At 42.1% G+C, this 25407-nt stretch overlaps 1 protein-coding gene across 4 annotated transcripts in view; it reads right to left on the bottom strand.

Annotated features, from left to right (window-relative positions):
• Positions 1-1140: 1140 nt before the first annotated feature.
• mcamb (melanoma cell adhesion molecule b) overlaps positions 1141-25407 on the bottom strand; it is a 48975-nt gene continuing 24708 nt past the window's right edge. Inside the window, exons 2-17 of one of the 4 annotated variants that reach the window (XM_083985862.1) lie at positions 15740-15864; positions 15384-15630; positions 14254-14324; positions 14070-14157; positions 13773-13952; positions 12305-12426; positions 12054-12189; positions 10648-10760; positions 9361-9502; positions 9009-9136; positions 7441-7582; positions 6970-7062; positions 5418-5459; positions 4828-4951; positions 3229-3340; positions 1141-2579 (exon numbers count right to left, since the gene is read on the bottom strand). In XM_083985862.1, the coding sequence (XP_083841988.1) occupies positions 2550-2579; positions 3229-3340; positions 4828-4951; positions 5418-5459; positions 6970-7062; positions 7441-7582; positions 9009-9136; positions 9361-9502; positions 10648-10760; positions 12054-12189; positions 12305-12426; positions 13773-13952; positions 14070-14157; positions 14254-14324; positions 15384-15630; positions 15740-15864 (1895 nt within the window). In that variant the 3' untranslated portion in view covers positions 1141-2549. Of the gene's footprint in view, positions 2585-3228; positions 3341-4827; positions 4952-5417; positions 5460-6969; positions 7063-7440; positions 7583-9008; positions 9137-9360; positions 9503-10647; positions 10761-12053; positions 12190-12304; positions 12427-13772; positions 13953-14069; positions 14158-14253; positions 14325-15383; positions 15631-15739; positions 15865-25407 lie in introns of all 4 variants that reach the window. The other 3 variants (XM_083985863.1, XM_083985864.1, XM_083985865.1) reach the window with 3 other exon arrangements.

Raw genomic sequence — 25407 nt, forward strand, 5'->3', positions numbered from 1 at the left:
GTATGACCTGCAGTGACCTATCATGACGCTCACTATCTAACTTCAACAGACACATTTTCACATCCTCTTTTCTTTTCAGTCAATCTTTATTTGGTATAATTTTCAAAAACTACAAACAATGAATTGGTTGGTAAATTGGTTTTGAATGCCGTCACTGACATTATTTCTTTTACATTGTACAGCTTCCAAGGCATTACTGTAAAAGGCATTTTACCGACTTCAAACATCTAAAACAATTTAACACTGCTGGGTAGATCTTAAAAAACAGAAGAAACAGAAAACAGACTTAAACAGAGGACAGGAGGGGTGAGTACGACAGCTGCACAGAGCATCTTCATTTGCATATGTGGAGTCACAGTCATTCCCCCCCTCAGCGGGAGTTATGTAACAATGTGTCGACATGAAATTACATTTAAATGTGAAGGAGGGTGTCAAATTAAAGGGATAGTTCAACATTTTGGCAAATTGGCCCATTGCCATAATCGCTATAGTCATAGCAGTAGGTTCGTTACCTTTATTTGTCGGTGTAAGCTATTTTTAGAACGGAGGAGCGGAGCGGCAGGCTGTTCAGAGCTACACTATGGAGGCTAATGGAATTTCTTGGTTTCCCTCATCAAACTCATCAAATACAAAATCCCAAAACTCCAAAACGCTTTCGTGAACAAGTTGTGACCTGCACAATCACCACGCTATGAGATAATAATGGAACGTTACGAAACGGAGCCATTTTCGAGGTAAATACAGAGTCTGCTTGCTGAAAAACTGTCCCTGAACGCAACGCGCATCAGCGGTTTTGCATGAATTTACCTCTAAAACAACTCTGTCTCGTAACGTTCTATTATTATCTCATAGCGTGGTGAATGTGCAGCTCACAACTTGTCCACGAAAGCGTTTTGGAGTTTTGGGATTTTGTATTTGATGAGTTTGATGAGGGAAACCAAGAAATTCCATTAGCCTCCATAGTGTAGCTCTGAACAGCCTGCCGCTCCGCTCCTCCGTTCTAAAAATAGCTTACACCGACAAATAAAGGTAACGAACCTACTGCTATGACTATAGGGATTATGGCAATGGGCCAATTTGCCAAAATGTTGAACTATCCCTTTAAGGCATGTCGTCTGAGGGGGGCTCGGTGCGTCTCTCTGATCCATCAGTGTCAGCCAACACGTGAATCAGTTCATTCATTCACTCGACAGAAACAACTCTTTCCCATAAAGGAGGTCGACTTCATACTGTGATATTTATATATTCTTGGACCAGTAAGCTGTTCTACCTACCCTAAAAATAAGGAATAAAAAAAAAACACAACCCAAATCATTTTTCCTTCACAAACAGTCACGTTAAAAACAAAACAACGGTTTCACATTAGAGAAACACGACGACACGACTGCATGAAGAAGAGTAACAACAGAGAAATCAGTGCACTGAACATTAAATAGAACAATAATAACTAAGAACAAAATGTGGAGTTTCTACATGAATGTCATTTAAGGCAACTGCTACTGTTTAACCTGACTGTTGGCAAAGCTTGAACTCAGAACACACAAATTATATCAAAACTAGACAGAGACAGAGACAGTAAAGTCATGAGAACTACAAAATAATGTTACAGTAAAGTAAACCCTTCTAAGTCAAATCCTGAACAGATTATTCACCCGTTTGGCAAAAAAAAAATATTTCCTTTAATCTAAACTGGGTGGTCTGAATGAAGGCAGGTGTGTTAGCTAGCCGTGGAGGAAAAACAAACAAGTGTGAATTAAAACTTTGGGGGCGAGGCTGGAAGTGGCTGTAGAGGGGAAGCACTGCTGCCGCCCAAACATTTCAGTGTACAGACTTAAGCAAAACAGAAAACACAGACAAAAAGAAACAAGATGGCTAGAACAACCTAACTGTCCCTGCTCTCTATGAAGAGCACCAGGACAAATAATAACACTATCTGGTCATTTATTTTTATTTTTTTTATGTTTTATTGTGTTATTTTAAATAAAGAAATATATACACATTATAATATATACACATGGTAAAGAGCTGTTTCTAACTTCTCTTCAGTGATTGCTTTGCCTGAGGTGATGCTTTGTCAGGTATATTTATATTTATATATATAAAAAAGAAGAAAAGTCCCTGGTCACTTTGTGCTCTAATAATTGTTCTACAGACGATCAGCAGTTTACAAGGCTCTTTGGTTTGAAAGGTGGGTGGATTGATTATCGGACTTATGTCACGGAGCGATCAAATCACTCCTGACTAAAAGCTTGAGGTGCGTTTCCAAGAGAAACGTGCTGGGATGTAAAAGGGGCGGTGAGCGGAAAGCTGCAGCGTGGTGGAGCGAGGCCGAGTCCCCCCCCGGCGGTCGTCCATCGTGATGTGAACCGACGAGGCGACGTAGTAACTCTGGGATAAGGAGCTCCGGTGGAGGTTGGATGGAAGGCTTCAGCAGGATTGAGGCCGAGAGGGAAGAACAGGAGCAGCTGTTGTGGTGTGTGTGTGTGTGTGTGTGTGTGTGTGTGTGTGTGTGTGTGTGTGTGTGTGTGTGTGTGTCTGAAGTCACGTCCTCACTTGTGCACGTCCAGGTACTCATCACCCTTTACTCCAGTGTGCAAACACAGAGACAGAGACAGAGACAGAGACAGAGACAGGGGGGGGATGTGTGAGAACGTTAATGATCTGATCAACAGGGGGGAAAAAAAGTTTTATGTTTGATATGTGAAAATAAACAAACAAACAAACAAACAAAGTAAAAAATATATAACATATAAAATCCAAAACAATGTGAAGGGGAGATGCCAAAAAACCCAAAAAAGGGGCTTGTAGGGTGGCATTCTCCGACTACAGTTCTAAGCTAATGAACATACATTTGTGAGGTACAAAAATCGTTCATACATAATAAATACAAACATGGTTTAACATGATTTAACATTGTACAATGCAATACAAAAAGCTTGATAAACATATGATAAGAAATATAAAATAATCCCAGTTTAGATAGGCAGGCAGACCATGTGGAAAGTACTGACTGGTTAGCAGGAGAGACTTTAGTGCTCTCCTAAATTGTTGTAAAGATAAATCAAAAAAATGTACAGGTAATAAATTCCATATTCTTGGCCCACAATAATAAAGTATACAGAACTGTGATTGAGAGGTACAACAATATTGGGCTCTAAGGTGACAAGAGTTACGTGTGGAATAGGTGTGAAAGGTGTGTGAATGTTTGGTTGTAAGATGAGGATCTACCTGGTCACTGGGAGGTTGTTTTTCTCCGTTGACGCTGAGGAGAGTAGCTTCTTCTGTGTTGTCGCTCTTCATCTCCACCACTATGTTATCTTTCTTGGACTTCTCTTTGGTGCTGCAAGACCAAGGAGTCGGACACGTTCAACTTAGAGATGTATTGCTCTATGCTATGTGATGATTAGAGCTGCAAAACGGTAAGATGTACTGTACAGTGGCATACAAAAGTTTGGGCAACACTAGTCAAAATGTCTGTTAATGTGAACAGTTAAGCAAGTGGAAGATGTAATGATCTTCACAAGGCACAAAGTTACACATGAAACACTCCTTTGCAATATTTTAAGCAATATCAGTGTATTATTTTTGTTTCCTACAGTTTTAGAGTGAAAAGGGGAAGCAAAGCAGCAGCCTGCAAAAGAATGGGGAACCCAGGAGACTTGAGCTCTCAGATAACTTTGACCAAGGTATCAGACAAGATATCTACTATTTACACACTGTGATAGTTTCCAAAGGGGGGCTACTAGGTACTAACTGTGCAGGGTGGCCAAACCTTTTCCATTTCTGTAATTTTAAAAATGTAAAAGATGAAAAAGAAAAAGGAAAGTTATAAATAAAAAAGTTATATTGTTTAAAATGTAAAGGTAATGTGTCATCTGTAACTTTATGCCTTTTGGAGATCATTTCATCTTTCACTTGCTGAACTGTTCACATTAACAGACATCTGGACCAGGGATGCCCAAACATTTGCATGACACTTGTATTTATATTCTTGTGCATCAACACTCAGCGGCAATATCAGTGTATTGTTTTTGTTTCCTACAGTTTTAGAGTGAAAAAGGGAATCAAAGCACTTTTCTGTCATTTTGAAAATGTAAAAGATGAAAAAATTATATTGTTTAAAGCCCCTATACGGACTTTTCATTTAGTGTTGATTTTGGCGACCCCTGTGGACAAAAGCGGTGGTGTTTTGCCGGACTGAAGACTGCATTTCCCACTGTCATGAAGACGTTTGTGTAGATTTGTTTTGGAAACGTTTTTTAGCAGCGTAATGTATCTATTTGTATCGTTTCATCAGTGGTCCGACCCGACCACGCCTTCCAGAGGTATAGAATTAGACTACTTAGAAATAGCGTATCTTCACACTGATGGGCCAGTTAAAAGCTCCGTACAGGGGCTTTAAAATGTAAAGGTAATGTGTCATCTGTAACTTTTTGCCTTTTGGAGATCATTTCATCTTTCACTTGCTGAACTGTTCACATTAACAGACATTTTGGACCAGGGATGCCCAAACATTTGCGTGACACTGTATATTTTTGTGCATCAACACTCAGAGGGAGGTAATTATGTGCATATTATTCCATCCAGTGCTTTATAACCAAGTCCAGTTGCGTTTGATTTAAATTTCTTTGGGGATCCAGTGCTTTAGTTTTTACTTTTTAAGCTCAGTCAGTCTGCACAGTGAACCTCTGTTTTCACATCTTAGCCCTACAGTACAACACTGTGATGTAGATTTGAACCACATCTCACAGCTCTAGTAGCGATTATTGTTTGTATGCTTTTATTACATTTTTTTTTAACACATTAAGTCACTCTCGTCGCACTCACATGTCTTTCTTGCCGGCTCGGCCACAGATCTTGCCCTTTTTGTAGAGGAAGTAGAGCACGGCCCCAAGGATGGCCAGCAGCAGGATGCAGATGATGATGACTGCAATGATGACGCCGCTGCTCTCTGGTGGACGACACAACACACAACAACAGGCAACAGGGTCACTCTCTCTGGTGAAGGTGGGAATATGAACGGATGGGATGACGGCACGAGGGGCCCCCGGAGAGTCGGCTTCAGGAGGTGCGTCGGAGCAGGCTGTGTGGCATTCACCGGTGTGTGTGTGTGTGTGTGGCAGAAGGAGCAGTGGGGAGCGTCCAGGAAAGAGTGCAGCACTAGCATCATTCAGATGATCTAAACCTGGAAACCCTAAAGTCATCCAGGAGTGCAGGAGGAGAGGTGTGCCCATACAAAAAGCCAGTTTCATGCACAGGAAGAGGTGAAGATGAACTATTCGCTGATAGTTTGAGGTGTTGCACATTGGGGGTGGGAGAGGGGGGCGGGGGGTTGCTGTGGAGGAGAAGTGGAAAGAAGCTTTTTTTTTTTTTTTTTGCCTTTGAGCTTGAGAAGTGAAGCAGCGCATCATACAAACCTTTCTTGATTCTCTTTGGTGGAGCAACCGTTTCTGGTTTAACTGAGAGAAACCACAAGAGCAGAGTTATGAGCGGGCGGCTGGGTGTATTTTAGAGACACACAGTTTAGATCTTCAGCAGAGGCGTGAACTGACTACAATCAATGTTTAGCTCGAGAGGGAGCTTATCTGTTTATTTGAAACTAAACATCTACTCGGACCGTGGTCAGCGGCACAGCGGTCACTTCCCAGAGCAGCAGCGGGGGCCGAGTTTAATCTCATTTTGAGAGGCCCTTTTTTTTTTGCAAGAAACAACAACCCAGGACCAGCTTTCCTCTGAGGGGCTGGATATTTCCTGGCATGACGTACAGTAGTAGAGGACAAGAGGGACGCAGAAGGAAGAGAGGGAAAACACACAAGGCAGTGGGCGTAATGGGAGTCAGGAGACCGGCTCTGAGTGCATTTAAAGCATCAGCTGCTTTCTGCAGCCACACTGATTTCACGTGTGTTTGCGGCCGGGTGCTGTGTGTGTAGCTGCACGGCCTAATGCTAACAGGAAGGCTCATATTTCATAATGCTCCTCTTTCCAGAAGGTGGAACATGTCAGCCCCTTTTTTTTAATTTAAAGGGATAGTTCAACATTTTGGCAAATTGGCCCATTGCCATAATCCCTATAGTTTTAGGAGTAGGTTAATTACCTTTAATTGTCGGTGCAAGCTATTTTTAGAACGGCAGAGCAGAGCTGCTCAGAGCTACGCTACGGAGTGGTTTATTGGTTTCCCAAGAAATCCCATTAGAGATAATAATAAAACGTTATTAGTTGTTTTCGAGACAAATGCAGAATTGCATGAATTTACCTGGAAAACAACTCTGTCTCGTAATGTTCCTTTATTATCTCATAGCGTGGTGAATGTGCAGGTCACAACTTTTGGAGTTGTTGGATTGTGAATTTGATGAGTTTGATGATGGAAACCAAGGAATCCCATGAGCCTCCGTAGTTTAGCGCAGCTCGCGGCTCTGCTCCGCCGTTCTAAAAATAGCTTGCATCGACAATTAAAGGTAACAAACCTACTGCTAAGAGTATAGGAATTACTGTATGGCAATTTGCCAAAATGTTGAACTATCCCTTTAACCAATTATTTGGATAGAAACCTTCTCTCATGCTCTAAAGTTTTAATTTCCACATCATTTATAAAACTCATATTAAAATGTCATAAAAGAAGTTTAATCATAATGATAACATCAGGTCGGCAACAAATTAGTCAATAAGACACCTCACAGGCCTCAGTTATATTACTCATTTATAACTATAAATACTTTGTGGTTACCACAGAGATTTAATCAGAGCGATCTCTACTCAACACAGTCGTAATGACCTTTCAGTCATGCCAGTGTGGTAATCACTGCAGCCTTCACGTGCACTCTAGTTTTCTTTACTCTCATTCTTTCGGCCTGACTCACCAGAAAATTGCAGGGCTTTTATTTCTAAATGTGATTTAATTAGATTTAGTGATGTTGTAAACTGTCTGTAGCTGATTTGAGTCTTGAATCGACTGCCTGCCTGTGGTCTTACCTGTGCCAGAGGAAATGGTAGTGCTAGAAGTAGGAGTAGGAGTAGGAGTAGTAGGAGTAGTGGTTGTGGTGGCTTGTGTGGTGGTCTGTGTAGCTGAAAACAGGTAGAGGCACATAAGGGAAGACCCTCCCTGTTAACACACTGGGGAAGGGGAACATTGAACAGCCACAAAGCTTCACGTTGGAAACCACAGTGACAACAACACAACAACACAACTACAACAACAACAACAACAACAGTGATTGTGAATAGTCCAAAAATCACAGGCAAGAAGTCAACGCACATGACGGCTCTCGAAGTACAAATAAAACAAAAGGCACGACATAGACGAAGAGCAGAAGGAAAGGGGGGAAGTGAGGAGGACCACAGATAGAGACGTACACCAAGAAAAAAAAACACAGGGTGGGGGACAGGAAGGGCCGGCAGCGGGGCAGGAGAGGTGGGAGAGGGGGGGGGGGGGGGGGGGCTCACCGGCTTTGATGGTGAAGGCCACAGCGTCATGGCCGAACTCGTTGGAGGCGTTGCAGAAGACGGTGAGGTCAGAGGTGACGTCGACGCTGACCGCGCTCTGGACACCTGCCTCGGTCGGCTTCTGGGGCGTCGACTTGAGGACCTGAAAACGCAGAGTTATAGAGGAAAAGGCGGGGGGTCAACCGGCAGGAATGGTCCCCCCCCCCCCCCCCCCCCTGCCTCCGACTGCAGCTCTCACAGGCTGAGGCAGCTCGCAGCACAGGGGGCTCTGGTAACTTGTTGTTTCGTCACAGTCAGAACGAAAGTGGTGAAGATGTCGCACATGAAACGAGATGAACATTGATGCTGATATGCTACCCTTTGATTGCAAATAGCAATCAAAAATAGCACTTGACAACATTTATTGTTGGATATATGCACTTTAATATCTCACCACCACTCGTTCCTTCCGACTGATGCAACCATTGTGTAATGTATTGTATTTGTATTATGCTTCATCATTTGTTTTGCTGTTGTCTTTTACTGTAATTGTATTTCTGGACCATGGGAATGCAGATGGAAATTAGCTCTTGAGCTAAATCTGGTATATTTACAACAAATTATTAGGGCTGCCCCCAAATAGTCGACCAAAAAGTCATTAGTCGACCAAAATTTCATTGGTCGTGTTTTGTCAAAATTAAGTCAAAATCAATATGACTGAACCAAAGTCTTTACAATATAGAACATCTCTGACTGAACTGTATATGAAAGGCTACAGGGCTTTTAATTTGAAGGGCCAGATACAGGAAGTTGTGACACTCAGTCGCTGTCGGTTGATTAGTCGACTAATCGCCCTAAATGACGACTATTGGTCAACCAAGAATGTCTTTGGTCGGGGGTAGCCCTACAATTTTTTTTTTTTGTATGTTCATGAAAGAGTCCCATTACAAATAAACTAATAAATGAAATGAAAATTGCATACATTTTTTAAAGATAATTTATAACTAAAAGAGTTAAAGGGATAATTCAAATTTCACTCATTATCTACTCACCCTCATGTCGACTAAGGGCTGGGAGAAGTTTCAGAGTCCTCCGTGCCTTCTCTGAGTTACAGCGGGGCTCGGCGCAGCACTGCATGTCCATATGACGGTAGCGAATGGGCCTCACTTTTCTTCGTCCAAAAAGACACACCAAAAAACATCCAAATACCTCCATAGTGCTCGTCTGTAATGTTCCTCTTGTATTGAAGCCCCGACATGAGAAATTGTTCCGAAAAAAATTTAATAAGTCCATATTTTAAGCTTGTTTGTAGCAGAAGCTCCCAGTGTCTCAGTTCACAGCTCTGCCGGTGTCAGTTTTTTGGACGAAGAAAAGTGAGCTCCGTTCGCTACCGTCATATGGACATGCAGTGCTGCGCTGAGCCCCGCTGTAACTCCAAAAAGGCACGGAGGACTCTGAAACTTCTCCCAACTCTTAGTCGACATGAGGGTGAGTAGAAAATGAGTGAAATTTGAATTTTGGGTGAACTATCCATTTAACATTTAGGTTTGATCCAATTGATCCCGACATGAAGCTTCCCTCTGCTGTACCTTTCCATCAGAGGTGCTCCAGGTGATGCTGGGAGCAGGGAAACCTTTGGCGAGGCAGCTCAGTTCTACAGAGCTGCCCTGACTCTCCTCTATCTGTGTGTTGTCCTGCGTCATGACCTCTGGTGAGCCTGGAGAGAGAGGGGAGCAGGAAATAACCTTAAAATTATAAATAAAAACAACTATAAAGTACCTGATGCAAACGCACAAGTATTGTATACTTTTCTTTAAAAAAAAATGAGGAAGTATAAATGCAAAACAAAACCAACATAACCCAAAATAAAATCACATTATAATAATTTCTTAAGAATATTGGATTGATTAACGAGATTAATGAGTCAGTCACTGGACTCACCCTTCACATCAACACTGAGCGTGCCGCTGGTCTCCATCCCCTCGATCTCAGGGACGGTCACCACACACACGTACGTCCCTGCTGTGTTGAACGTAGCGTCCTTCAGCATCAGTGTGTGACCCTTCGCTACCTCCTGTCCATTCTGCACACACCAGGGCAGAGAAACACACATTCAACACACACACCTAAAATTATCTGACAGTGAAACAGTGATTAAGCATCAGTTGTGCTGGAATCAATCTCTACACATCATTTCAAATCCCCTTTTTTAGGGGTCAAACTACTGTAAGTTTTGAGAATTCTTTACATTAACTGATGTGTGGCATTGTGATAAAAACATAAAGGACTAATAAGGAAAAAATAATAATTTGTATTCTTTGGGTGTGCCAAAAAAAGTTAATATTTTGACTTATTGTCACACTGGCTCCATGTTAGATTCACACACAAGAATAATAAACTCCAACAGTAATGGCTGAACCTTAAAGGTACATTGTGTAGGAATTACTCCCATCTAGCGTTGCGGTTGTATGTCGCAAGCAGCTCAGTCGTATTTTTCATGCTGCATTCACGTGAAATTGGGCAGACGGCAGTCGGACGATGCATTACAAATTAGCTAGTCAGTAAATGAGTCTCAAGAAAAGAAGAAAAAGAAAAGTCAAAGTTGAGAGGTACTAGTGGTGGGAATACCAGAATAAAAATATTAATGCAAAATCTTACTTCAGTTTTAGTGTCAGGATATGCCTTATGTGCCAGAATTCAAAGTACTCAATCATACAATATGAGCTGATTTACAATAAAAAATATTACCTGCTACAATTTGTGAATTCCCCCCAATGCTCATTAAAATCTTATATTTATCTATAATAATACATCATGATTTAATGCAAATAAATATTCTAACAAATATAACAGCAGAAAATTAATTAACATTGCTTCTCTCAGACAACTTATGCAGCATCTAGGGCCCCAACAGCATACCAACAGAAAGATGAATATATCAGGAATATATATATAGGCCTATATATATATAGGCTATATATAAGACTATAACAACTTCTACACCTTGTTCTGTAATAACATAAACAAGAATGGTGTTTTGTTTCTTATGGGTGAACCTGTCTGTCAGTCCCTGCCCACGTGTATCCTGCAGTCTCACCCTCTTTCCTCTGACTTCACGCTGAAGACAAAGCCCACCTTCACTGCCAAGGTTCACTTGCAGTACACTCATTACACAGTGACTACACATGTAAAAACTCATTGTTCACGCTTTGTGTGTGTGTGTGAGACCTTAAGCCAGGCTGTGTGTGTCGGGAGAGAAGAGAGGGCGTTGCAGGTGGCCTTCAGCTCCCCTCCTTGAGCCATCACAGTTTGTTTAGGCGTCACCACAGCAGCATCGAGATCTACACACAGAAAACAGAGAGAGAAGTTACCCTCCTGAGACCCGGCAATGCATTTTTGTACACTGTAGTGCACATCATATTCAAACCCATTTCTCTCATACTAAACATGTCACCTTATTAAGTCCTGTTGTTCACTACAGAGGACAACTAGCCCTTTCCAATGATATCTTGTGTGGGGGGGGTGTGACCTTCCAATTTCCTGTGCATCTCTTTTAAAAATGGCCGACATCGCAACAAGCACATTTTATGGGAAAGAGTACAAGTGAGCATGATATTTACAATTTTAAGTATTTTGAGTCCTATATGTTGATTGTTTATTATAAATAAACATCTCAGCAACACTGAAGTAAATTTTCAGAACTGAATTGTTTACTTTTCATATGAAAAAAAGCTAATTTTACTAATGTACACTGTAGTGGACATCGGGACTCTGTACTTGTGTTTCCGTCACATTTCTTTGGGAACAGCTCATTGACAGAGGCTGAGTGAATTCTTAAATTCTTAAATAGTTGAGGGGGATTCAGAAATTGATTTATCAGAGGATAAGAGTCCATGGTAAGACAATGACCCTGTAGGAGAGTGTAAAAGTTCAGATGAGGAAGAGCCAGATGAGGGAGATCAAGACACAGAGCTGACGTGGTACACCATTGGCTTTTATGGGCTGAAACCAAAACATAGGGTTTTGAGGTTTTAAATCAGTGCAAAATGAATGCCCATGGAAATATACTCCAGAAAACAGGTACCTTGACTTTGTTCTTGGCTCTAAATAATGATTAATCAATGAAAACTGTTCATGGATGGACAACAAGCCTTTTGTTGAGGCATTAATCATAGGAGCATAAGATGCAACCTGTTTGTCTTTTGCTCTAAAACGTCTGAATGGTCAATGAAATACCATCTCAAATGATGAAATCACAAAGATAAATAGTGTAGTTGATGAAAAAGAATGAAAACCCTATAATTGACATTAGTTTTTATAATATATTACTGTAGTTTACATGATAATTCTAGTTTTTTTAATGTACATTATAAGCATCAAAATATTACACGTTTGAGAAAAATATAGTCCTGTTGTACACTACAGTGCACATCTTGTAAAATTAAAATAAAATAAAATTTTCAGATTTTTTTCTTTGCAATTTGTTCTTTACCACCCCAACACTTAATTTATGTTAAAAAAAATCAATGTCAAAAAACTTTTTTTTCCTGGGTCTCAGGAGGTTACAGTAAATCATCAGGTCGGGGACACTCTGTTTCCATGATGATAAATCAGATAATTTCATATTTCCTTACAGTTGACAGACAGGTTCATATTTGTCGAGATGCTCTCAAAGAAATGCAGGTCCAGAACGGTGCATTCATAAAGTCCATTGTTCAGACGGGTGACATCTTCCAACAGCAATGTCTTTTGCTCAAAAGATTTTCCGTCCTACAAAAGAACAAGAACAAAAAAACATGAAACTTTTAACTTATCATAGCCAAAAGTGTGTTCAATGTAATACACTTCAAAAGCTCTGGAGGAGCTGAGACAACTTGCTGCTTACATGCGTGATTGTAGTGTCGACTGGAAGATTTCCATTGCCTTGGCAGTGAAGCTCAACTGTGTCGCCTTCCTTGATTTTACCCTTTGGCGACTCCACCCACATGTTTACGGCTGTCGAGGGGTCTGAAACAGAGGGAGGATCCAAGGTCAGAGCAGAAAACTCTCCTTCATATTGTACATACTGTGGAGGAAGGAGAGTCTGTGTGAGTGAGTATCTCTGATCTTTTGTCTCATGATGAACAAATGATTATGAAAATGCAATGTTCAGATTACATTGCCTAAAACCTTTTATAATCATAGAGAATACATAACAGTGCCTCGTTAATTTGTTCTAATCAAAGACATAAACTTTTGTTTTACTCACTGTCCTCATGTTATTTCACGCTGCAGTGATGTTAGAAGAGTAAAAACATCAACATTGTCAGGATCTAAAGAATCTTCATAACACTTATGAGAATTATGAGTTAAAGTTAAAGGGACAACGAGGAGTTTTGGAAAAGCGAAGCGTTTTCTCACTACGTTAAATTCTTTGACCGGCGCAAGACAGACTCATGTTTTCATTCATCAAGAATTACAGTCAGAGGTTCGAAGACGATCAGATATCGTCGTAGTTCCGACCATAAACAGCGATTCGGCGGCGTTATTCTCATGACTCGCCACGAAACCGAAAGTAAAGAAACGCTGGTCGGCTCAACCAGCATTTCCGCCACCACTAATAATAACAAAATAACGATAGAGACAAAACGATATATTTATCGAAAATGGGCCCATTAACAAGTGTGGGTAGCGTAGATTCATCCACATTAACGTGAGACTTTTTTATAACCAAATAGAAACTCCTCGTTGTCACTTTAAAACCAGGTTTAAACCTGAAGTTGACCTGCTAACCTCAAATTCAGCCTGGTAGTATAACCTCTAGGTATCTCTTAGCTGGGAGTACTCTTGACTAGTTTATGAGCTGTGACTCTGCTAATGTAACTGTTTGTTCTATATAACAGACTGTGATGTCGGGGGTTTGATTGCTTTATGGGGGTTCCAAGTGTTCAAGGATATCATTGTAGAGTTTTATTTCTATAGGCTCTAATTTCGTAGACCAGGTGCAGCCGAAGCGCAGCGCAGCGCAGGTGATGTGTCCACACACACTTTGCAAGTTTCATGCACCGTGCAGGATCTCCTCTTTCCCACCTCCGTTGAATCAAATCTTCACCAATCAAATGAGCTCCTCACCTTTAAATGTGCTGCAGGCGAGGCGCACTGCAATTTTAACAATTTATATTTCGATGTGTTCAAAACTGTCGCTGCACCAAGCTGAATCTGTCGACACCTCCCCCTCCTGCGCCGGTCTAACAAATTGCCAAATTGGCTGCGTGCGGTGTTGCGCCGGACAAAATTAGCACTGCGCGGTCTGCCGCCACGCTGCTCCACCTTGCGCTGCGCCACGAAGCTAGATCTCCATATGTGAAACTCACAGAGTACGTGGATGTTCGCCCGGATGCTCTCTGTCATCCTGGTTTCTCCAGGAACGAGGTAGACGACCTCGCAGTAGAACATCTCGTCCTTGTCCTCCTTCTTTACCTTCATGTTCAGCTCACTCTTGACTGAGAACAGACCACTGGATTCAGTGGTGATGGAATGCACTATGTCCACCTCTGGAGAATGAAGACATGTGCAGGGATGAAAGAGAGGGAAACCAAAGGAAATCACATTAAGAACAATCAAACATCGAGGAGAAATCTGTTGCAGATGTTGGTGTGAATCTGTCTCACCATCCTGAATATTGCGCAGTGGCATGTTGCCTTTGTACCAGGTGACGTTGGGCTTGGGGTAGCCATTCTTGACCTCACACACCCCAATCTGTGGGAGAAGAGGGAGAAAGAGACACAGACACTTGAGCTAAAGCCTGGCAGTCATTTTATACTGTACTTTGTTGACAAATGGTAGCTTGTTCACCTTGGACAGTTGCTCTTCACTGACCACAATACCTGACTGAACCACATCAATGGTAGGAACGCCAGGTACCTCTGCATAGGAATTGAGAAATTAATGTGCTTGACAAAAGCAACATATAAAGACCACAGAAGACAAGTCACATACAAATGTCACAAGATGGACTGCCCAAGCATTACAGCAACACAGGCAAAACAAGACCCCAACTACAGGTTGTATCTAATTATGTAGTTAATTAGATACAATAATAAAATAAATAAAAGGGGGGGTGTACGGTACATGATAAAAGAAGATAAGATGAGAAGAGATGGGATAAAAGAGTTAAAATAGAAGAAGGCGTAAAAGTAAAACCAAGAGCGTCTGAGTAAAAATGTGAGACAATAGTGGAGGGGCAGTGACAGTGATTCTAATAGTAGAATGGGGAACTAAAGGGTACATTAAAGGGACAGTTCAACATTTTGGCAAATTGGCCCATTGCCATAATCCCTATAGTCATAGCAGTAGGTTCGTTACCTTTAATTGTCGGTGCAAGCTATTTTTAGAACGGCGGAGCAGAGCCGCGAGCTGCTCAGAGCTACGCTACGGAGGCTAATGGGATTTGTTGGTTTCCCTCATCAAACTCATCAAATACACAATCCAACAACTCCACAACGCTCTGGTGGACAAGTTGTGACCTGCACATTCACCACACTATGAGATAATAACACAACGTTACCAGACAGAGTTGTTTTAGAGGGAAATGCAGAGACTGCTTGATGAAAAACTGTCCCTGAAGGCAACGCGCATCAGCGGTTTTGCATGAATTTACCTCAAAAACAACTCCAACAGAGCGTTTTGGAGTTGTTGGATTGTGTATTTGCTGAGTTTGATGAGGGAAACCAAGAAATCCCATGAGCCTCCGTAGCGTAGCTCTGAGCAGCTCACGGCTCTGCTCCGCCGTTCTAAAAATAGCTTGCACCGACAATTAAAGGTAACGAACCTACTCCTAAAATTATAGGGATTATGGCAATGGGCCAATTTGCCAAAATGTTGAACTATCCCTTTAAGACTGGGAATGAAAATGATAGGAAACAAAAGGAAAACGGTAAAAAGCCCATTCATTCTCTCATTGACACGTGCGGTCTCAGTCTTACCAAACACCTTCAGCTTGGTGTGTCCCTCTGCCTGCCCATCTGTCAGACTTTTGATAGAGCAGATAAATTCCACTTCATCCTCCAGCTGGACGTCCTCAATGGTCAGCACCACCGCTCTGCCGGCTCCAGTGCCGTTCACGCTAGTGCTGTTCACACTGATCCGGTCTGTGAACGGCGTGCCTTTATCCACAATCTTCATGGTGCTGTCCTGGAAGTAGATGTTCTGCCTCTCACCCGACCGTTTCACCTAAAGACGGGAGGTGGAGCAAATCAAACATCATGTACATTGAAACATCAAACTTAACGCGTGTGTGTGTGTGTGTGTGTGTGTGTTCATCAGGCTTGACCAGACTCACATAGAGCCACATTATTGTCGTGCCACCGATGCCGTCATCTGATGTGAACATGCAGGTGATCTGAGCCATGTTTCCCCTCAACACCTCCACCCTGTCCTCCACGTTCACCTCCACAGCAGCCCATCCTGCAGAGAGAGAGAGAGAGAGAGTACGTCATCCTGTGCATTCATTACCTTCTTCATCACATCTCATCAAAACAGAGAATATTTATGGAGTCACACAGATCATGTTTGAATGACAGCTGAGCGGGCAACATCCCATGTTCCTTATGATGGTAGTTAAGAGAGTAAACCAATGAAATGGAAAAAAAAAAAAGTGAGAAATCTGACAAAGATATCACATCAATGTGTCATGTGTGCAGTAATTTATGGAATTTCTTTCATGCATGTCACAATTTATTCACTATAATCAATATTTTTATGAATGCACCAAATTTCCTGCTAGTGGAAAACCTTTTTGAAGTTTTAACTTTCGTTTTCTTCTTCTTCTTCTTCGCTATGAGATAATAACGGAAGGTTACGAGACAGAGTTGTTTTTGAGGTAAATTCATGCAAAACCGCTGATGCACGTTTCCGTTGGGAGCAGTTTTTCATCAAGCAGTCTCTGCATTTGCCTCTAAAACAACTCTGTCTCGTAACGTTCCGTTATTATCTCATAGCGTGGTGAATGTGCAGCTCACAACTTGTCCACAAGAGCGTTGTGGAGCTGTTGGATTGTGTATTTGATGAGTTTGATGAGGGAAACCAAGAAATCCCATCAACCTCTGTAGCGTAACTCTGAGCAGCTCACGGCTCTGCTCCGCTGTTCTAAAAATAGCTTGCACCAACTATTAAAGGTAACAAACCTACTGCTATGACTATATTATGGCAATGGGCCAATTTGCCAAAATGTTGAACTGTCCCTTTAATCAACATTAACAGTGTCTCTGTCCTTTACATGTAGGAGTCCACAGTGCGTGTGATAAGATAATATTGGGGGATATATAGCCTGGCTGGTCAAAAACCTCATGCTAGTAAATGCTTCATTGAATTAAACTATCATATAGACATGAACCTGAAAACTGAAGAAACACACAACTGCATCCACACTCAGTTGACTTCAACTCAACAAGAGGCATGGAGGCAAGAAAAAAGAGAGAGAGAGAGAGAGAGAGAGAGAAGAAAGTCATGATGGGTCAAAGGGAAGAGAGAGATGCTATGACAGGAATGAGAAGCCCACCCATGTCCACATTAATGTGCTGCATTCCACCATGTCACCCTCTCGCAGGAAGAAAGGCTCAATTTACAGGCAGCATAGTGGTCCCACTGTTCCTTCAGCATGCATCTCTGAGGAACGAGTGGTTTTCCCCCTCCAGGGTCTCTCGACGTGACGCATCCTACTAGTTTATAGGGAGGACCCTTAGTTACACGTCGCATAGCAGTGTTTCAGTGAATGTACGAGATGCCAACAAGAGCCTGGAGGTGCGAGGTTGCCAGGTTTGATTTATCCTTTCACTGAGTGTCTGTTCATTGCCTGGGTAAATGTAGTTTTTCCCCTTGGTAGAGGAAGATGTTATGGAGGGAGAGACGCCTGACTTAATGTCAATTGCTGCTGGGGAAAATGTAAATGAGAGTCATCCACGTCCTGCATTGACCTTTATTTACTCATTCATCTCATCCTCCACTAGAAGAGGAAACTTGAACCGAAGTGAGAAACCCACATAGTCTATCATATTCTACACCACGTATTATTGTATATTTAAAAGACAGTGAAGATTTATCTGTGACTTTGCACATTATTTTTTCATGAGATTTGGTCCAGAGTACTGGGAAAAGCTAGTGGGAGGGCGTCGAGTTCAAACCAGTCTTTAAAAGTAACCACATTTTTATGATGGCTAATGTGATAAACAACTTCAAATTATCTGATATAATAAATTCTGACCAGTGCTGCTCTTAAACAAACAATACACATCTCAACAGATCAAAATTAACAGTGAAACTAATATTTACAAAAAAGACTAAAAACAATTTACCCATGGACAAGCCAGTTCTCTGGTACAGCTGCTCACTGGTTAATAGACAGTGGCGTGCACAGACTTTTTGAAGGCCAGGGGCGAAAAGAAAAAAAGGGGCACATACAACGCATCCTTGCCACTGAAGAGGACTGAAGAGGACTTTAGTGTGCATTTTGGCTCCCAAGAGGGCACTTTAGCGCGGGTTTTTCAACAATTGGGCCCCACACACACACACACACACACACACACACACACACACACACACACACACACACAAACACAAGGTTTTGCTGTACATCATCTTGTGTCAACTTTACTACATCAAATCAAACTCATTTAATTTAGTTATATCACTTGTATATGTATTTTTAGCATAATAAACTGAGAGGTTACAATGTCAGCACGCACTGTGAAATTCTTTGACCGGCGCAAGACGGACTCATGTTTTCATTCATCAACAATTAAAGTCAGAGGTTCGAAGACGATCACATACCGTCGTAGTTCCGACCATAAACGGCGATACAGCGCCGTTATTCTCATGACTCGCCACGAAACCGAAAGTAAAGAAACGCTGGTCGGCTCGACCAGCATTTCCGCCACCACTGATAATAACAAAATAACGATAGAGACAAAAAGATATATTTATCGAAAACGGGCCCATTAACAAGTGGTAACGTAGATTCATCCACATTAATATGAGACTTTTTTATAACCAAATAGAAACTCCTCGTTGTCCCTTTAAATTCATGAGAATGGGATTGGACCACCTGAAAACCCATAATGACCCCGGGCTGTTGTCATCCCGGAGGCATAAATCAGATCAGTGTAATCTGCAGTTAAGTGAATTACGGTAACACCAGGGCTGCCTCCCGAGGAGCTAATAAACCAGACTCATCCCTGCTCCACTCCTTTTTACTCCTGCTGCATCAACCACTCTACTCCAAACTAAACCTGCGACAGCTAACGCATCCGTACCAACAACAAACATCCTCCACACCCCTTCTCCATTCCTTTGTCTCCTTCCTCCAGCCTAAACTGCCTCCTCACATCTCTCCCCTTTTCGTTCTCCCACCTGCCTCTCTCTGCCTCTGCTGTGTGTTGCTGTTTACCACCGGCTAATGGAGCCGGACAGATGCTTTCCTGTTAAAGAAATCCAATTAGTCTCTCCAACATAGACATTTCCTGGCCATTAGCGATGAAACGACAGCGCTGACTCACTTGCAGCATCCCAACCTCCCCCACCTGAGGGTTTACTGTACCTACAGCCAGAAGTGCACGATTCACAGCCGAATGGACCGGGTGAAGTCAGGTTGTAGCCTACTTTACAGCTCAGACCGAATGTTTCACAAACTCTTTCTCTGTTGAGCCTGACAAGCCAGAGTCTGTTTACTCATGGGAAGCTGAATCAAATTTCCTTAGTAATTTGATCAGTATTCATCTCCATAGTGCATCAGTCAGAGAGGAGAGGACGGCACTCCAAGGCCTCAGATCGATCCTTTCTGATAATGAGAGAGCAGAGTCCACGCGCATTGGATAATAGTCCTAAATCAGTATGACAGAAGAAAAGCTGAGCATCCCCTCTCACAGCTGGGAGAGCTGGGCCTCTCCAGTTTTTATGAGCTCAGCAAACACAGTGAGAGAGGAGAGGAGAGGAGAGGAGAGGAGAGGAGAGGAGAGGAGAGGAGAGGAGAGGGGAAGAGAGGAGACTGATGACATATCATCTTCTCCTGGCTTCAGAAACATGGACATGTTTGCTGGTGGCCTCCAAAGAGAAACCAGGGTCTCTCTGGTCTGTGTCAACATTACATCAAAAATAACGTCTAAATGGGGATTAAAACTGATAATTGTGATATTAAAATGTCTGCAAATACTTAATGTTCTTCTCAGTTAACCTATGGTTCTTTTTTTTTTATTAATCAATATTTTAGTTTCAGTTATGTTACTTTATTTGTAGGTAAATATGACGTGCAAAAAAAAAAAGAGTCATCAATCCCACACACACCCATTAATGGGATAGTTCAACATTTTGGCAAATTGGCCCATTGCCATAATCTCTATAGTCTTAGCAGTAGGTTCGTTACCTTTAATTGTCGGTGCAAGATATTTTTAGAACGGCGGAGCAGAGCTGCGAGCTGCTCAGAGCTACGCTACGGAGGCTCATGGGATTTCTTGGTTTCCCTCATCAAACTCATCAAATACACAATCCAACAACTCCAAAACGCTCTGGTGGACAAGTTCTGGCCTGCACATTCACCACGCTATGAGATAATAACAGAAAGTTACAAGACAGAGTTGTTTTTGAGGCAAATGCAAAGACTGCTTGTCGAAAAACTTCCCCCGACGGGAACGCACATCAGCGGTTTTTCATGAAATTCCATGAGCCTCCGTAGCGTAGCTCTGAGCAGCTCGCGGCTCTGCTCCGCCGTTCAAGAAATAGCTTGCACCGACAATTAAAGGTAACGAACCTACTGCTATGACTATAGGGATTATGGCAATGGGCCAATTTGCCAAAATGTTGAACTATCCCTTTAACAGACAGCACAGACAACACATGCTTATGGTGAATAAAAACAAATAATTTAACCAGTTCAGGCTTCTTCTTCGTGTGAGTAATGGCTGTGGGGACAAAACTTGGTTTATTCCATTAGTTCTGCTTCTGCATTTTGGGACCATGAACCTTCATCCAGAGGGAGGAGGCTGAAATTCACTGATGACAGGAAGCGAGTGGAAATTTAAGATCACCCTAACCCGATACACGGTAACTGTTTGGTGTTAAGGAACGCTAGTTAAACTGTGACTCACCGATCAGCTCACTGGACCATTAAACAACTTGATTCAGAGAATTCCTCTTCTTCAAAGACAGATTTCTTCCAAACCATGACACCAGAGGAAAAGATTAAAAATTGATTTAATAAGAGCACGGCAGAATAAGGCCATCATGGTCTTGTTAGTAACGTTCCTCACACAGTTTCCAGAAACACTCATGCTTCACATTTCCAAGGTATTTGTAAGTCTGTACACAATTCTCTGTGATGGCTGTGGCACATCATCTAAAATCAATCATCAATCATCTCTTTTGTCTTGTTCAGTTGAAGTTAGGACTCCTCCCACCATGTGACAAAGTCCTTTATGACCGTTTCTGGTCTCATCGTCCTGCAGCCTGCTAACAATAACACAGTGGTTTGCATACTTTAGTGTGGTGCTGTTTTCATACCCGCTCTGACACATATTTGTGTAGGGAATAAATAAAGGAGGTGAAAGCATGCATGCATCCCTGTGGGTAACACAAGGAGCTGATCAGACACAACACAGATCACATCACACGTCAGGGTGTTTCTGGACCAACGATCCAAAACCAAAAGACCTTCATCCTGCTGAGCGACAAACATGACTCATTCAAGGGAAGACTTCAGATCAATCCATCAAGAAATCCGTTTTTTACCGAGTCGTGTGCGTGTGCAGCATAAAATTTTGATATTTTAGGAAATATGCTCCATCTTCGCCAAATGTTGCATGAGACTGATGCTCTGACGTCAGGGCAGCAGCCACATGACACACTACCAGTCAACTGTTTGGACAAACCTTCTCATTCAATGTTTTTTCTTTATTTCTATTATTTTCTACATTTTTAAATTCATACTTCAATTATGTTTTGTTATCTGTCACCTAAACCCAACTGAGATGGTTTGGGCACACTGAGGAAGACTTTGTCGAAACCGGTCTGTGTGTTTTAGCGCCAACGCAGTTTATAATAAAAAAAAACTATGAGAAGGACACGAGTGTTGCTGGCCTTTCTTCTTTTTCTTTAAGTGCAACTTTTGGCCGTGCACCTCTTCAGTTTTGTTCCTGAAAGTTTTTTTGGAGAGTGCATGTTTTTCCATGTTTTGGGATGAGTTGGACCATGGAGTGAAGGTAAAACAGCCAACGAGTGCTCAGCTCCTCTGGGAACTCCTTCAGGACTGTTGGGTGACATTGTGTCAAGAGTGTGCAAAGCTGCCATCAAAGCAAAAGGTGGCTACTTTGAAAAATATAAAATCTAAAACATATTATGCTTTGTTTACTACATATTTCCATACAGTATGTGTTTCTTTATAGTTTTGATGTGTTCAATATGAATTTATATTGTAGAAAGTAATTAAAAAAAAAAAAACATTGAATGAGAGAAGGTGTGTCCAAACTAGCTGAAACACTGAAACTGTTCAACAACTCCCCATCAACTTGCAACATGTTTTATTTCTGATGACATAAGAAAAAATTACACTGATTTAATGATAAAAAAAAAAAAATTCCCACACTGCAGAAAGAGGAAATAATCCTTATTTCAAGAACAGCACTGTTTATATTCCCACAGATACACATGAAAGACACCAAAGAAACCAGTTAAAAGAGATATTTTTTACTCTGATTTATGAGACTAATTGGGTCTGGTTCAAACACACACACACACACACACACACACACACACACACAAGTCTCAGTTAGTGCGCCCTCGCTGATAATCAATCTTCAAAGAGCTCCAATGGAGGCTGCAGGTGATCGCTCAGCAGAAAGAAACGTCGTCTTGGGTTCAGCTGTTCCCCCATAAAACACAACTCATCCCCACAAAGACGACGGTGGATTGTTTTCCGAGGCGCAACAAAATGAGGCACACTTAAAAAGATAAGACAAAGTAAGCCCCACAACACACTGCTTGTACTGTAAAGGAGAGCAGAGCCAGATACGTAGGATAATCTCAAGGGGGAAGTCGTATCAAAGACATTGTGTATCCTGACAAAAGGCTTTGATTTCATTGTAGACATAATAATCAGTGTCTGTGTGTGGAGAGAGACGATAACAAAGCTTCCGGCCGGGCTCTGAGCATCTGTGGCCTAGAAAGTCTCTTCTTGTCTTTTCTTTCAACTTCTTGTAAAATTGGGACAAACTACTGTTGTGATCAGCACTAACATTTATGTCCACATAGATATACTGGCATCTTTTCTTTATTTGACAGACTAAAGCCCTATTCGCACGGAATTAGTATTACCTGGGGACCTCTGGTAATTTGTAATAATTGCGGAGGACGTATGTGATCTTAATCCCGTGCGAATGCGCCATGTCAGTCATTTGTAAAGTAAAAATTCCCCCGCAAATTACCTACTATATTTCACCAAAGACCGACGTCCCGTGGTAAAACTAGTCCCGTGCGAATCTGCATCTCAGTAATTGAGGGGCATTTTTTGTTTTTGTTGTTTTTATTGGGCGCCTTTTCTACTTCTTCCCCGGTTGAAACCACAGCTACTGTACGGGTTGAAACATGGAGGCTGCGGTGGAAATTATGAGCGGCATTTTCAAAAAAGGCGTTTTAGGTGCCAACACGGGCTCGTATCGGTGCTGGAGACCCATTTGAATAAACAGCTCAGATCCATAAAAAGAGCGAAATTTCGGAGGATATTGAGATGGATGACATGCAACAGGCTTAAAGGGATAGTTCAACATTTTGGGAAATTGGCCCATTGCCATAATCGCTATAGTCATAGCAGCAGGTTCGTTAACTTTATTTGTCAGTGCAAGCTATTTTTAGAACGGCGGAGTGGAGCAGCAGGCTGCTCAGAGCTATACTATGGAGGCTAAAGGAATTTCTTGGTTTCCCTCATCAAACTCATCAAATACAAAATCCCAAAACTCCAAAACGCTTTTGTGGACAAGTTGTGACCTGCACAATCACCACGCTATGAGATAATAGTGGAACGTTACGAAACAGAGCCGTTTTCGAGGTAAATACAGGGTAAATACAGAGTCTGCTTGCTGAAAAACTGTCCCTGAACGCAACGCGCATCAGCGGTTTTGCATGAATTTCCCTCTAAAACAGTTCTGTCTCATAACGTTGTGTTATTATCTCATAGCGTGGTGAATGTGCATCTCACAACTTGTCTACGACAGCGTTTTTGAGTTGTTGGGTTGTGTATTTGATGAGTTTGATGAGGGAAACCAAGAAATTCCCTTAGCCTCCATAGCGTAGCCCTGAGCAGCTTGCCGCTCCGCTCCACCGTTCTAAAAATAGCTTACACCGACAATTAAAGGTAATGAACCTATTGCTATGACTATAGCGATTATGGCAATGGGCCAATTTGCCAAAATGTTGAACTATCCCTTTAATACAAATGCCATGACGGCCCGTTCTTGCGACAACAACTGCACTGTTGCGAAGTCACGTTGCTGCTTTGACATTTTATTTACATTTGCTTCGCACATGGATGTGACAGCAGCGGATGTTACGATGTGCACACACAGCTTTGACGTCATATCGGAGCCTTAATGACAGTAAATTCGAGTAAAAATACAAACTTCACTTATCCCGTGCGAATGCACCGCAAGAAACACAGACGTGGGGGGGGTAATTTACACATTACCAGACGTCCCCAGGTAATAATAATCCCGTGCGAATAGGGCATAAAGCAGAAGTAAGTGATATATTTGTGTTAATATAAGTCTTAAATAGTTATATCTTCCGACAGCAATCACTTACATAGAGTGTTTGGACTGAAACACGGGTCTCTCAGTCACTCTGCTCTGCTCTGAGCCGAAGAGAAAACTTTTATCGTATCCTACAGTTTTTATCCAATGAGGAGAGAGAACGGCATGAAGGGCTGTGTGTGCAGCCAAGGGATGCGCCTGAATGTGGTGACGTAGGGACGAGGACCAATAGATCCATGACGAGGGCGGGGGCTGCTAACTCCATCAGCTGACAAGAAGTTATGGTGCGTTCAAGGCAGCCCGTAACTCGTATTTTTCCGACCTGTGAAGTCGTACCAGTTCGATCTGGTACGACTTCACGGGTCGGAAGTTACGAGTGGCCGTTATAGTGACTTTCACAGGTAAAACAGGTCGGAAAAACACGAGTGGGTTGCCTGGAACGCTACAAAGTCGTAAGTCGTGACTTGAAGCTGTAATTTACAGTTTCAAAAGCCTGCCTGGAACGCAGCATTAGCCAAAACGACCGGATCGCTTACTTCTGCTTTAAGTAAGAGAAGGGAATGACAGGGAATAGACAGAGATAGGTGGTGACATGCGGCCGCGGCGGTGAGGCTGACCGAGGCTCGTGTGTGGATCACAGCGGACCAGACGAGGTGCTGTATATTCTGAGCAGATGCTCCAGTCGTCCCTCTGACAGGTACAGTACAGTGGACGGATGATGAGATGTGGCACGTGTTTGTTCACACAGGCTGGAATCTGGTTTGATGTCCTAACCATGAAAGACTCATTGACAGGCGGTAGTCGAGACCTCCTCCGTCAGCCCTGGCAACCGGCCCAGACCACAGATGGTCGCTGGTGGAGGAGAGGGAGGACGTCCTCCACCTTCAGCACATTAAGTGGTATTCGAAGCAGATATATGTCCCATGTGGTTTATTGTCATTAATCGGATTAATCCAACTGGGTGACAGATTTGTAGAGATTTGTTTTCACTCACTTTGTTTCTATTTCTGTTGTCAAACTGTGAGAAAAAAACTGATCTTGGAAACTTGAAACTTGAAAAGATTCAGTAAAACGTTAAAATTACAAAGACACTAAAGGAGAATAAAATAAAATTAAAAGGGGACATTAAAGATGGTATTAAATCCTTTCAGGAGAATTCACCTTTCCCATATGACATTTATGTGCAGTTAATTCTTTATTCGACAATTATATTTTGACAGGG

This window comes from Trachurus trachurus, assembly GCF_905171665.1.
Source record: "Trachurus trachurus genome assembly, chromosome: 13".
Taxonomy (NCBI): domain Eukaryota; kingdom Metazoa; phylum Chordata; class Actinopteri; order Carangiformes; family Carangidae; genus Trachurus; species Trachurus trachurus.